This window comes from Opisthocomus hoazin, chromosome W (assembly GCF_030867145.1).
Source record: "Opisthocomus hoazin isolate bOpiHoa1 chromosome W, bOpiHoa1.hap1, whole genome shotgun sequence".
In the NCBI taxonomy this organism is placed as follows: domain Eukaryota; kingdom Metazoa; phylum Chordata; class Aves; order Opisthocomiformes; family Opisthocomidae; genus Opisthocomus; species Opisthocomus hoazin.
In genome coordinates this window covers 19,642,789-19,657,703 of record NC_134453.1, presented here as the reverse complement: position 1 = coordinate 19,657,703, position 14,915 = coordinate 19,642,789, and the positions used below count along the sequence as shown (strand labels likewise).

At 49.7% G+C, this 14,915-nt stretch overlaps 1 protein-coding gene across 7 annotated transcripts in view; it reads right to left on the bottom strand.

Moving 5' to 3' along the window:
- LOC104335576 (CBP80/20-dependent translation initiation factor) overlaps window positions 1-14,915 on the bottom strand; it is a 176,053-nt gene that overhangs the window by 64,354 nt on the left and 96,784 nt on the right. For all 7 annotated transcript variants that reach the window (XM_075446638.1, XM_075446643.1, XM_075446637.1 and 4 more), the window contains one exon: window positions 9,846-9,922. In XM_075446638.1, the coding sequence (XP_075302753.1) occupies window positions 9,846-9,922 (77 nt within the window). The remainder of the gene's footprint in view (window positions 1-9,845; window positions 9,923-14,915) is intronic.

Sequence of the window (14,915 nt, the reverse complement as noted above, 5' to 3'; positions counted from 1 at the left end):
CGACTTGCCCATGCGATACTCACGGGAACAAGCGTGAAATTCTCTTTTAGTACAGTCCCACTAAGAACACGTTTTACAAGACAAAACACTGGGACATCTTGGACATACATATATCTATCTATCTATCTTGGTTATACATGTATATATCTTTAGGCAGAGAGTGAAAGACAAGGAGAATAAACAAGAGGGAAAAACTTTTTTTAATAAGATTTGAAGCAGCGGACAAAAGGACGATGCCCAAGAACTCAGAATCAGATAATAATGAATACAGAACAGCTAATTTTCACATAAAATAAAGCAATATTGTCCTTTAAATACAGGCTAGAAAACAGGTTTGAAATTCACATGCAGGACTACATGCCACACTGCTTTAGGATCCATTCCTGATCCTCCCATCATTTCATGCACTCATGACACACACTTCAGCACATATATTTCTTTCCTCTTAACATTTAGGACCAAATCCAAGGGAGCACACACACATCCACAACGCAGCTTAGGCAGAGCTGAGGACTCTACAGCTCCCATCAACCAACTCCCAAAATCCCACCCAAACCCAAGGGTGTTCAGGTCAGCTCCCATTTTGTCTGAAATGTAAGTGCCAAAAACAACACTACCACACATATCTTGACATGCCACCATCACCTCATACTCACCCCAGTTCAGTCAGCTCCTGCCTCAGGACATCACAGACTCATCACCTGGGTACCCACCCACCCACCAACTCCCTTCTAGAAGAAGCCTTCCAGAAGAAGGTGCAAATTTTTAATTGAAGTGAAAACGAGTTACAGGTTGTAGCAGGAGCTGGCAATGCTTTGAAGGGGCTCAGGGCTAAACCCTTCCACCTGTGATGACAACAGTTTGCTTTGTCAACACCTGTTCATGAAAAACTAAGGGCAAAAAAGCCAACTATGCACTTCACTTAGGCTGCTGAAACACCACTGACTGGTGTCAACTCCTGCTCAGCAGCAGTTCTGAGCCAGCTTGGCTGGTAGACCCAGGTAGGGTCTACCCACCCAGCTGATGGGTAAGGGGGTGACCTGCTCTGGGCAGTGAAGCCAGGCAGCCTCAACAAGGGGTTGAGCTTAATGTTGGTGAGGGATCTCATCAGCCATGTGCACCTTCCAGGTACAGATATGAGGACACTTTCTTCAGGCACCAGAAATACTTCTGGCAAGCACAGTCTGAAGCAGAGACTGCTGCCCCCAACCTTCTCCAGAAGTGCTAAGGTAGCGCTCTCTGTGAGTGTGAAAATGTCCTGGTGGAAACCCTTGCTTTCCTTGGCTGAGAAGAGATTTCCCCTCCATGAGATGGGGGAGAATGGGATGCCCAGTCTCAAGTCTTTGTTCTTGCTGAAGAGAGCCCAGAAACAAACCCCCGTCCCAGCGCTTCCTCCAGGCATGAGGTGTTTTGGTCCAGCAATTCCCACAGCTCTTTGTTTTTCAGACTTCCTTTGCTCTGGTCAACATGGGAAGGTGAAATACAGCAAGGAAACCTGTTCTCATAAGATGGCCAGATTCATTTTTCTTAACTGGGGGCCGGAAGATCTCAGGGAGAAGCTTTCCAGGGCTCTTCAAGCACCTGCCACCTTTGGGAATCTCCACCTTGTCCCAGGGGAAGGGGAATCCTCCCTCCCCTCCATGCAGCACTGGATTATTGTAGAGTTGCTCACAAAATTCAGTCTTGTGCAGGGATTTTACCGGAGTGCCATGGTGGAGACCTTCAGGCCCTGTGCATACGTGCTTAGCGTACAGAACAACGTCTTACAGCAGCAAGATGCATTTAACGCATGGAGAACATAGGCACATGGAGGTGGTTACACAGCATCATGCAGAGGGTGGGTTCAAATTGCCTAATTTTAGGTGTCTGCGATGTCAGAGGCCAAATGTGAGGAGGTGATCTAAAGGTCATGGCAGCTCAACCAGTACAGGTGATGGAGACTGGGGAAGGAGTCACCTGGCCAACGGCCTGCTTCATGCTGAGATGGACCATCCTCCAAGCTCCACTGTCTGCACTCCCTCGGAGTGTAACGGGAACTTTGGCACCCAGTTCATATATGGGCAACGTAGTTATGGACCCATGTGGTGGGATTCAGATGGCAGTGTCACTGGAGATGCTTCAGGGCATCTTGACTGCCTCCAACCCCATTTTGGTGCAGGTTTCACAATGTCTGGTGTCTGCTAGCTGCTTGCATGGATTTCACTGTGTGCTAGGGCATCTGAAATAGCACTTGTGATCATGGTGGTGAAGCCCAGCAGTCTGTGATAAAGGCGACAAGTGAAACGAGGTCTCCCATGTTCCTCCCCAGGACCTTGGACACAAAGGCAGTTGCTTTGCTAACCTTTTTCCTAGTTGTACAGCCACCACAAGTTCCTGCTCCCTATTTCCTAACGCTCATAAGAACAGGCAGCAGCAAGAAAAGAAGTGAAGAGCTGTTGGTGTCAACAACTCACTATCCTCCAACCCAGTCCCTGCTGCCACACAGGAACCAGATACCAAATAAATACAGAGTTTTGATGAAATCAGATGTCCCTCCATACGCTGAAGTTCTGGGCTCCCCAGTTCAAGAAAGATGAGGAGCTACTGGAGAGAGTCCAGCGGAGGGCTACGAGGATGAATAGGGGACTGGAGCATCTGTCCTACGAGGAAAGGCTGAGGGAGCTGGGCTTGTTCAGCCTGGAGAAGAGAAGGCTGCAAGGGGACCTTATAAATGCTTATAAATATCTGAAGGGTGGATGTCAGGAGGACAGGGCCAGACTCTTTTCAGTGGTGCCCAGCGACAGGACAAGGGGCAATGGGCACAAACTGAAGCAGAGGAAGTTCCAGCTGAACATGAGGAAGAACTTCTTCACTCTGAGGGTGATGGAGCCCTGGCCCAGGCTGCCCAGGGAGGCTGTGGAGTCTCCTTCTCCGGAGATATTCAAGACCCACCTGGACAAGGTCCTCTGCAGCCTGCTCTGGGTGACCCTGCTTCAGCAGGGGGGTTGGACTAGATGACCCACAGAGGTCCCTTCCAACCCCTACCATTCTGTGATTCTGTGATTCTGTCTGTGTCCTGTAGGTACCGGGGCTGGGATTACTACACAGGGATGGTGTTGTACTCTTACAGCCCCGTGCCATGCTGTCTCCTGTTCACTGAGCCCAGAGCATGGTGCAAAGGAAACGAGGGGTCTTGATGGAGCCAGCTCACCTCCAGATCTCAGCTCCAAGAGGTCCCTCCTGACCAGAAGCTGCAGTGCCGCCTAGCAGCTCCACCCACGGCTGAGTCACCTGCAGCCGGATGCCCACAGGTCATCAGGAGACGGCTTTTTGATCATTCAAGGTCCACTCCTTCCACGAGAAGCCTGGTGCAGGCTTTGTTCTCAACAATTTCCTCTTGGGAATGGGGTCCCAGCTCCGTGACCCCTGGCAGAGCCTTGTCCTCGATGCCTGGATGGAAGGGCAGCAGGGCCGGGCGATGCCAGCGCGTCTGGCCAGCATGGCTCCATGGGTTGAAGGGGCTCCTGCTTGACCCCTCCTGATACCATCTCTGCCCTGCTCCATCACCGCCTTGCCCAAAGAGCAGCTGATGGACTAACCAGGTCCCAGCAACACCAGGTCGTCGGATGGACCTATCCGATAGCCTCGCGAGGGGCGTGGGAGTAACTACAACCACGGGGAGGAAAGACCTCGTGCCACTGCAAACCCCCTCCAGTTCCCTACATCTGTTACTCCCTGGGTGGCAATCAAGGCAGGCCTTCCTCTTATTTCCAGTCTTAATTAAACAACCAGGTTTATCCGCTTGCTGTTCACAGCAGGGTGTTTCTTCAGCAGAAACAGCCCTTCTGCTCCTGTGTCATTTACCCCTGGGTACCTCGAGAGCATCTGCATCCGCTCCCGGCCTCTGCCGGGCAAGGCTGAACCAGCCAATGTGTGCGAAGCAGCATTTCCAAGTTTATTTTGTCCTTCACTTCCCTTGGTGACCCTGGATCCTCGTATTAACAAACAGCCAAAAAAAGAAAAAAAAAGCAGAAACCTTTTGCTTTAGCTCTCATCTTTTCTCAAATCCCCCCTGCTGACGGCTCCAGCATCACGCAGTCCTGCAGCTCCCACCCGACTCCGTACCTCCTCCCTGAATGAGGAGAGCTTGCCCTTGAAGGAGCGAGCTGGGCAAAGCTGATTCCTCTGATGTTTTATGACAGGCTAAAGTGGTAGAGTGCCCTTTATGGTGTTTTGAAAGGAAATTGTACAGGAACAATGTCCCGAGCAGCGTGGCTATTGAAAACCCTTCACAAAAGGAGTTTGCCACAAGAGGAAAAGCAGCTTAATCAGTCGAACTAATCACTGTAGGTGGCTGAGTGTCCCTGAGGGTCTGTAAAATCAAATATAATGGGAAAAGAAATATATCACAGCTTGCCTATGCTCCTCAGTGGAGCCACCGGTGGATCTGGGATATTCCCTGCCTGGCCCCGAGCCCACCGTGACCGTCCTTTGCAGGACCACGCTTGCCTCCGTGCAAGAGCTTGACCGGCTGGGATGAGCCCCAGGAGGTCCCTCAGCAATGCGATGGCCCATTGGGATAAGCCGGGTTCCGAGGCAGGCCAGCGGTGCCCACCCCTGCGCGCTCACCCCAGTTAACCCAGTTCTTGGCGTGGGTGAGAGCAGGAGGGGTCAGTGGCGCTTACACAACCCTCCTGCTTCAGGAAGAGGAAACCGTCCCCGACAGCCACCCAGGGCTCTCCGGGGAGGGAGGATATTTCTGCCTCCCCCAGCTCTGAAGTTAATTAAAACCAGAAAACAACACCAAAAAAAACCCCAAATCCGGACTGTTTTTTCCTGATCATTTAAGTGTAAAGCCAAGTGAACGGTGGGAAGCAAATTGGGACAACACGAGAGAAAACCTGGGGACATTTCTGTAATCCTGTTGTCAAAAGCCACAGGTATTTTGGGCACGCTGAGGGGAGACGGGGAAAGCATACGAGCCTCTCTGCTCCCACCCCTTCTTTCTGTGGACGAGCCAGGAGGACCTAGGCAGGCTTCTGCTCCACCTCCTTATTTCCACACAAAGGCTTTGTGAAGGATGGATATCCCAGGTGCAGAAATGTCCCCCCTTAAACCCCCATCCAACAGGAGAAAGAGGAGATGGCACGAAGCTCAGCCACAGCTAAGGGTGACAGTCCTTCACCCACAGCCAGCTCTGGTCCCCAGGAGCCCTGGCTGGGACAGGCAGAGCAGCCCCATGTAGCTCTGGTCATCCCAAAGCCCAGAGAAACACCAACTGCGCACAGAGGAAGCACAAGGGATCCACACTTTTTCTGTTGAAAAGAGGAATTCAGATGCCTTTTGGAAAGAGATTAATTCAGGCTTTTACTCCATCCCCTCCAAGCCACAGGGCTGCACTTAATCCTCTCCTGTCCTTTCCCATAGACCGACCACAAGAAGCCCCATGAGATACCAGCCAGCACCCATGCACACTTAAGGATTTCCTTTTGTTAAGGTATTCAGCCTGATGTGACTCGTGAATCCAACAAGATGTGATCGAACCAATGCGATTACAATGGTGCAAACTTTTTAAGACTTCCCCAGCAACCTTTTCCTGCTCCTCACCAAAACTGTCCCTTTCCTTCGATGACACAGAAGAATTTCAGTACTCTCTTAACCATCAGACCGAGAAGCAGGTACAAACTCACCTGTCTTAACCCATAGCTACTCCATACGTTCCTTGTAAATCCTCTCTAAACTGGGCAACACATCTTATCACTCCTACAAGGCTGGTGCAAGCCTCTGTGCATGCATCTCCAGGCCAGCTGGCTGGCCCCTCCATCCCAAAACACATCATCCCAGGGTGCCATGGGACCTGGAGAAACCCTGTGCAGCACCAAGCTGACTTGCAATGCTTTGATAGATACTTAAGAAATGGCGCTTTCAGGAACTTTTTGAAAAGCAATGGGCCAAACTCACCTGCCCAAGGAGACCACGTCCCAGCACAGCTTGTGCTCCGCTAGCAGAGAGGCAGCGAGTTGGGAAGGGTAAAAGAAAAGGACTGGAGAAACGGGTCCCAGAGTATTTCTTTTCTCTTGACTAATTGCATGAGATAAAATCAGGACAGGTCCTGCCACCACCCAGGGAAAATCCCTTCTTCACTATAGGCAGTTACCTATGGGAGGTCAAACCAAGTTGCCTTTGGTGATACCTAGCTAGGGTGGGTCTTGTGTGGCAGCAAACATCAGATCAGTGTTTTGGCAATAAAACCCTGATCGGTATTCAACACTTGCTGACATGAACATCTATGAAAAATCTTGCCTCTGCGGCTCTCCTTTAATAAGCCCATCAAGCAGTGACACCCTCCATCACCCTCATCATCAGAAGGTGGCAGTTACACCTCGAGTGTCCAAACCAACAGAGAGAACATGGGGCATGGGATTTCTGCCGGGCAAGGTAGGGAAGGTGATACCTCTCCCTGGTCTCCTGCCCTGATTATAAGCTCTGTGGCAAGGACCTCGCCACCTCCTGTAGGCTTTTCCAACACCCTGTGCAACCAAATCCTCTACCAGATGTGGCTCTGATGTTGATCGCTGTTACCAAAAATGCGTCAAACAGGACCACGGTGGTTCTTAACTGGGAAAGTCAAAGCCTGTTTCCATAATCCACTCTTTGTTTCTCTCTTATACAAAAGACGAAGCATGCATCCCATAGAAAAATGACTCATGAAACACGAAAACCATATCATATATGCAAGGAGAGAGCTATGGTTGCGTGCCCATAGGGTTGCTTCTGCCCCCGGGACTGAAAGGTGCATGGCCGAGACCTCAGGGTAGGTGAGCCATCCTCCTCCGCAACGCAGTGACAGCTTAACCCGAGGAAAGGTGACGGGAAGGAAGTGGGGACGGGCACTATAGCATGGCCAGACATCAGCGTCATTTCGTATGAGAAACAAAAGGTGCTTCGCTAGCCCGAGACGTGGCCCCTTCTGAATGTCACCACCAGGGACAGGAGAGGAGCCCTCACGCATTCTGAGGAGGAACCGGTATCATTTGTACGACCAGCTAGAAAAAAATAAGCAGATTTCTGGGTACCAATGTGCTTTATCAGCTCTTTTAGAATAGGTGTGCTACATAAAGTACCAGCCAACCTGAAGGTCAGCTACAACCAGACAAGGCTGGCAGGACCTGCGCAATGTGCAGAGGTCAGCTGGGGGGGTGGACTCCCCAGCCCAAGCTGGATGCCCACTTGTGAGCGGTGACTACTGCGCGAGGCAGGAGGATGCCCACCGTGGTCACCTGGGATGTGTCATCCTTCTTGGAGGAGGCAGGTCCTGGGCAGGGAGAGCCGCTGGATCATGGATGGGCATTGCCCGTGAGGCTTGCGGCACTGCTTAGTGCCAAGTCCTCACCACCTTCAGGGGAAGGTGAGAAGATGCCTGATGAAAACCAGACCCAACTGCGCCAGGGCTTTGCAGCCACACCTGCTTCTAACCAACGGAGGAGGACAACCTCTTTTCTTCTTGCAAATCCAATGCATGTCAACCCTACTCCCATCCTTGGCTGCTACCAACTGCTTTCTAAGAAACCAGCTCTTCTTCCCTTGGGTTTGAGCATCCCGAGCTGCTTCCTATGCCCGCTTCCAACCCATGCACCACCAAATGGCCCCGCTCAGCCTCTCCCAAGACTCACTGCCTCCAGTGCCCCATCCACGGTCTTGCAGTTTGGAGTCTCTTCATATCCAGATGAGGTTTAAAACAAAAAGCCCGTAACTCCCAACTGTTTTGCTGGCCATAAAATCTCATCCTGAGGGATGTTTATACCACCTGTGTGGCTCCACCAGCTCCAAAAGGAAGGTTTTCTCACCCAGAATGATGCCTGGGGCACTAAGATAATAAGACTGCAATTAAGTGTGAACAGCTTTGTAACCAGTTTGTGCTCCAGTCTGGCATTTAAGCTGCAAACCAGTTTCATTCAGCAGGGAGATTCTTTCCTATTTCCTTTTTTCCCCTATTTCTATCTTTTTTATTCCTATTTCTACCCTTTCCCCCCCTTGTTTCTACCATGTTTTTCTCATAAAATAACAATTCTGAGACCGTCTTACTGCTGGAAACCAATTTTATGGAGCGAGTGCTCTCCGGGGTGATCTCAAGCAGCACTAGAAGGACTAAAACTCCCCTCCTAGTCTTAAACACACCCCAGAGGCAGGGTGACCCCGAGTGCTTCTGCCATCTAGCTTCAAACCCCCCAGCATCAAACCATGTGGCATGGGGACAAGGGGGGCTGCTGAGGTCCCCAGCTGAAGTCTAGGAGATGGGACCATGCCTTTCCTGCTTAAATGATTATTTAAGAGACTGTTGTTTCGCTCCAGCTCCCTCAACCTGGGCTTCCTAGCTATTTGCAATTAAAATAAGTATGTTTTTCTGTCTAAGCTTTGACACCACCATGGATGCCTGTGGAGGACTTGGGCAGGACTGCACACCCTCCGCTCTTTCCATTTGATTTCATTCGTGACTGCTTAGGGCTGAAACGGCCCCAAGTCTCCTCCCGCATGGTGCCATACCAACTGGGTTTTAAGGCTTCTGTCTCTCCTCCTGGGATGAGATGGATGCTCCAACCTCTGCTGTGATTTCTCCAGGAGTCCAGCCCATCGCTGCGAGTACGCCCAGCTGGCTCGCTCTTCCAACACAAGCAGACATCAGAGCTGCAACCCAGCTGAAGCAAAAGCTTTATTTTTTTTTTCCCTCACCTACATCACAAGACTAAATTGCCTTTTAAACTGCGTACAGGAAAAATGGAAGGAGCCCCAATAGGCCTGCAAACAGAGTTTGCTGCTGAGGAACTGCCCTGCCCGCAGAAGAATGTTTCTAGGATGCCTGAGCAAACTCTTTTCAGCTGTTTTTTGGTTGCTTGGAAAAATTTAAGACAACCAAACCAAGCACGGAGTTAACTGCATCATGGCTGTTCACGAGGCGAGAAGCGATGGGGAGCTTTGAGGACACACTCCAACTACTATTACAGGTGTCTGCAGCACTTCCCCGAACCCCCTCTGTGAGGCATCACTGCTCAGACACAGACTTCAGATCACTCTAGGAGAAAAAATTGGCCACTTTTTCTCCTGTTCAGTAACGTTCACCTTGCAAACTCCTGGTTTTAGCAAAGCTTTATTGCCCTGGTTGTGTTGTTTCAGCCACAGCAGAACGTGCCGGCAGAAACAAAGCTGCATGTACAACTAAATCCCTTCTTCCCCGCTATTTTTCCACATTTAACCATAGTCACGATTCCCATCAAGGATTCTAGATGCCCTCATATAATTAAATATGCACTTTAGACAACTAAATACTCAACTGACCCAATTAAATTAACTCAATGGATTGAAATCACCAATGGCACAGGAACTCCGCTGCCTATTTCGTCCAGCCCCTCCTCCGTGCAGACAGGCATCCGCTGCTTGCTGCAAACCCCTCTCAACCGTACCCACTTCGCAGGCGACCCTGCAAGTCAGCAAAATTTGGCTTTTCAAGAGAAAGAGAGGAAGCAAGTCGCAAGTACTTGAAGCTTTTACAGATAATACCTTGCCAGCTGCCTCTTCTAATGCAAGTGGGGGGAACTGGCTATGCTGGAATAAGTAGCAGGGGAAGAGGAGGTCCTTAAGATGCTCCTGGAGCAATATAGGACATACCCTCCATTTAAAGACAAACCAGGGGGATGGACAGACTCTGCATTTTCAGGACGTTAGCGCTCAAATAACGGTTTGTGCATTAATCCAATGCTGGCAGCTGCTAAACAGCAATATTGTCCAAAGACAGTCCATGAGACGGGGGGGGAAGATGTGCGATGAAGAAGAGAAGATTAAAAAAAATAGATTAAAGAGGTTTCACCTACCTCCGGTCGTTTCTCCTCCTTCTGAACAGTTTTTTGGTGTGTGCGATTTCAGCTTCGTGAGGCAACGGATGGTAACCCTGTAAAACAAAGGGAAAAGCAACAATCAGCTCCGAGATACATGAGGCATCGATACAGAAGGGGTCAGAGCGAGACAGAGCTGTATGCTCAACGTGTGAGCATGATAAAAGCAACAGTTCCCCATCCAAACATCCTTAGGACATCTCGGAACCTACTGAAGCACGTCTGGAAACCCACAGACTTGTTGCACCCTCTCAGGGCCATTGCAATGAGGAGGGAATGAAGTTATCCGCAATTTCTGTCCAGGAGAAACCACACGGCGGAAATAACTGCATGACATACTGGTGGATCCAATATACACCATCTACAGGGAATTCACCCATGCCACACACAGCACTGCTGATATGGGTGCACCTACAACACCCACCTTCACTGGGTTGTTTCCTTTGGATTTCTATATTTATCTAAAACCCAGCTGTAAGAATGTCTGTGAAGGGACGATGCTCAGTGGCTTTTTTTGAGGATACTGGAGTAAGCAAACATGAGCCACAGCTGGCGGGTCTGTCAGGGTTGTGACCTGGCACCATTAGCAAGTCAACGACTACATCATTGAGCCCGCTAACCGCAAGCTAATCAACCCATGCCACCCCTACGGAAGGGACGGGTGGCATCCACCTTACTGGAAACAGCTGAGATGCTCAGGACATTAAATGATTTGCCCCGTTCACATCAGTGGAAGAGCTGCGTGTAACTCAAGCCGCTGCCTTGTCCTCTCTCCACTGAAGGTGACGACTCTCTGACTTGGTATGTTTGTCTGATAACAGGGATGCTGTATTTACCATCCTACTATGGGCATCGTGAGTCTTCATTAATCTGAGCAAAGAGCTCTGAGGTTCCTGGACAAAAGGCACTACGTAAGTGCAAAGTATTATTTATTTTCCAGGGACTACAGAGCTGTCATAACCATAGTAATTTTTATTTATGCAGTACTGTACTTCCCAGGCTGGCAATAAAAGCCCTGTAAAAGTCGCTCCTTTTATTTCCATCGCAATCTAGCTCAGCCTCCGAGCTCCAGCCGCTGCTGGTGAATCACCACATACGAGAGGCCACGAGGGAGCAGCCTGGGCAAGGGCTGGGTGGGACCGCATCTCATCGAGCAGCAGCTTTGTCGCATTGGCATGACAACATAACACACTGACTTCAAAAAAAGTCCCTCTCTCTCTGCGTGAAGAGCCTTAAAAATAACAGTTAATTTTAGTAGCAGTTACTGAGATAATCGTCTTTTGAGTTTCTCTGGTGGAAGATGTAATGGAGGAGAAAGGTTGCTGGGGATGGTAACGAATTTAGGCTTGCAGACAAGAGAAGGCATCCCTGAGTCCACCACCAACAGGGTTTATTGTGACCATCCATCCTGACCATCTGCAAAGAACCTGAAGAAACTGCTACTGCCGCAACCCCACAGCTCCTGTGGCAGCTGGAGCCTTCCACTTCGGAGACCTTCGCTCTTCGAGACTTCCAGTAATGAAGAATTCGCCAAGCCCCTAGGTAAGTCCTGCTGCTGGCTAGCACGTCCCCCTTTGAACCTTGCTTTGACTGCAGTCTTCAAGTGTGTTTCCCGAGAAGGTACTTCCCCTTTTCACTTTCTTCTTCACTTTTAACTCTTTCAGAGAAAATCAGATGCAGCATGATCCTATGGTTTAGGACAGGCATTAGAGAGCATGTTCAAGAGTAGTACCCACTCTGGGTAACCAAACTATCCTTCTCTCCTACTAACACACGTTTACCATCCAGAGGTGCTACACCAGCCACAGCATCCTACATGATCCCTCAATAAGCAGTGGCACAGAGGCCATTGTTACATGAAGTCGCCTTAGTTTGCTAGAAGATCTGCTCATCCAGCAAGGATTTGTTCAGCAATGCACGTTGTTCTGTGGTCCTCTGCTCACGTCCCTGCACCTGGCACCAGAAAAAGCTCTCCTCATGCTCCCTAGATCTTGTCTCACCACTCGAACATAGCCCATCTTTGACTAAGAGGAGGTAGTTTAGGAGTAGGGAAAGCTGGCAGCTTGCTCTCCTGGGACTGTGGTTGGGTTATCACCTAGTTAAATGGATTTGATGTGGGCTTCTCCTGCAGCCAACCATCTCACGGTTAATGCTGTGTGGAATCTCTGACGTCTAATAGCTTAGTATCATACTGAAGCTTCTTCATTACTGGGGGCTGCGGTTTGAGTCTTCCTCATCACTCTTTTTCCCAATCACTTCTGTTCACTGAATGCATATGAGGAGCTTAATATCTCTGAGATCTTCGTTCCTCTGAAAATTTGCTTGAAATTGGCCAATGGGTTCCAAAGCCAACGAGAAAAAGAAGGGAGGGAGCAGACACACAGAGCCCAATCACATCAGCCACACTAGTTTAGGAAATCAGGCTAAAAATAGTACAATGCTCAGCAAGGCTGTTTCCAAATGTTTTACTACCACAGCAGGCTAAAGCTTGGGGTATTTTTAAGAATTTAAGCTGCATTGCAGACACAAGTGCAAATACAATTACCCCGGAAAAAATGAAACCATCTCTGCAGAACACAAGGACTGAAAGCACCAATTTCCTAAGCGCAAAGCCTTTGTTAAGTCTCGGGAGCTGCTCTTTCCAACTAGAAACCAGACGTACGGCATGTCCTCCTTGCAGAGCACCCCTCTGCTTCCTCAGACCTCTGCCCACCAGCAGCAGACAGCATTGGGGTGAGGAATGGATTAATTACATGGGAATAAGGTTCCTAATCCAAGGAACACGTCTGTGTCTCAACAGGGGAGAACTCCATGTCCCCATAAGGAAAATCCAGCATCTCCCTTCTTCAGCTGAGCAGTTCCCTTCCTTAGTCCTAGTCATGACACAATGTTTTGGAATAAACCAGTGACCAGTCCGTACTCTTGTCTATTTTGGTGCCTAAACTGTGCTAAATTTGGAAGGGGGAAAAGTCAATTTTTTCTGTGCAGCGAGCTGATGTAAAAGGAAATAATAGCAACTTGCAAGAAGGGCGGAGTGGCTGGAGAAGACCGAGGGCGCTGAGTGGGTGAGGACGGGCCAGAGTCCCAAGGGCACGGCGAGCACCTTGATAACACGGCTCTTGGGTTTGTCTGGAGGCTGCTCCTCGCCATGGGTCACACAGGACAGCAATGGAAGTGCCTTCAGTAGAGCTGGCTTGCTGAGGACAATGTGGATCTGAAATGGAGCTCTTCCATTTTTCAGTGGACACACTTTTTATGAAGCTGAAATCCCTGAACAGAACCGAAGGGAAATGTGTTGCAAGGCAGAAGACCACCCTCTGCTCCCCAGTGGATCTACAAGAAGACCTACGCAAGAGGGATGATTTTTGCTCCTGCTTGGTCCAGAAGACACCATCAAGCCCAGGTGCTCATGGTTTTCACAGGCAGGTTTGCAACTTTTCAGTGAGAAGCAAAATCACGTCTGGTCTTTCTCCCACACCAGTTTAATTTTGATATTTATTCATGGGTGGCTGGAGAGGAACGTAACAAACCAACATTTCAGTGCTGTTGGTTCTGGAAGCGAGGGGTGTGGGAAAAGCAAAGAACAAGGAGCCCATGGTCTCAGGAAAGATCGCTAATAAGGGTCGTTTTCAATTTTGGAGCTAAACACTCTGCGGTTTACACGGTGGGAAGCTTGGAGCAGAACCTGAGAAGCCCATGGGACTTCTAATGCATGTACGCGTATGTCAAGTTTAAATTATAAACATGCACGCTGTTACAAGAAAGGCCAACAACTCTGGAAGAGAAGGGGCGTTCAGGACCAGTCTGCTCGCTGGGCCAGTCCCTTGGAGATCAGCTCTGTTGTGCTGTGCATACTCCTTTTTAGATGTTTTGGGGAAAGCAGCTCTTGGAGAAGGGAAGGTGATGTCTGGCAAGATTAGATGACTGTCATATGGCCAGCTAGCATACACCAAGGGAAATCTGTCATCTGCTGAAATTGCTGCAAAGAGATGACAGAGGAGAACAGGTTTGATGCCCACGTGCACATTTTTTGTGCTTTACCTTCCTCAAGAAGGTGTCTGCACAACCCTCAACCCCGTCCACCTGCCCGCGGGAATCCAGAAAGCTGGCAGCTGCCTCTCCTGCTGCCCCAGACCTATTTACATCAAAGTTTAATGAAAGAACAAATAAAAAGCTTTCAGGATCTTGCTGGCAATCTGCAGCAACCCAAGAGCCTCCACCTCTCCCCCAGCCGATACCTGCCCTTCTCCAACACCACCCCTCTCCTGAGCCATCCCACCCCACATCTCAGCCTAGTAACCTGTGGGGTACTGGTCTGGGAGGGACACGAGAAAGAGGGGTGGGACCACAGGAGGAAAATGGTTGGGTTTAGAGCTACCTTGCTACGAGCAGGAGCTTCCCTATCGTTTTTCTCGCACCTCCTCTGCAGCAGCATCAGTTGAAGAAGTTGGAGGGAGGCACCAGCTTTGCTTCTTTTACTGGTGATGGTAAATCACAGGGCAAATCACAAGGAGATAAGCAGAAACAAGGCATGGCTTTTTGCTGCTGCTGGTCCTCTGTGATCACCCTTGGGTCGCAAATCCCATGGATTCCATCTGCATCTGACAACAACTGCCTTAGAAAAGGGATGGTCCTATTTGGGACCTACCTGCACCTTCCTTCCTTCCCCTCTGCTTTTCCACATCTCACGTGCAACTGTTGCCTAGGGTGGCCAAATTCATGGGCGTTTCACAAAGACCTATGAGAGGCTGGGGTTCAGTGCTTCTTCCCCGTGGTCTTCATGTCTAATGCAGCCTGAATTTCAGACGGGAAACCTCACTGCACAAAGTCGCTGTCTTTACTCATACCCACTCATTCAGCCTCTTCCATAGATGGTCCCCAGCCCATGATGGTCAAGGAGACGAAGACGCTTGAATGGGAAACAGCAAGACTGAAACCCCGAGAGTGAACAAAAGGTTGAGAAAAGCAACTGGACCGGTGGAAAAATCCAATGGTGGGGTGAGGAGAGAAGGAAAAGAAATGATCCGGCCATATCACAGGATCAGTCCG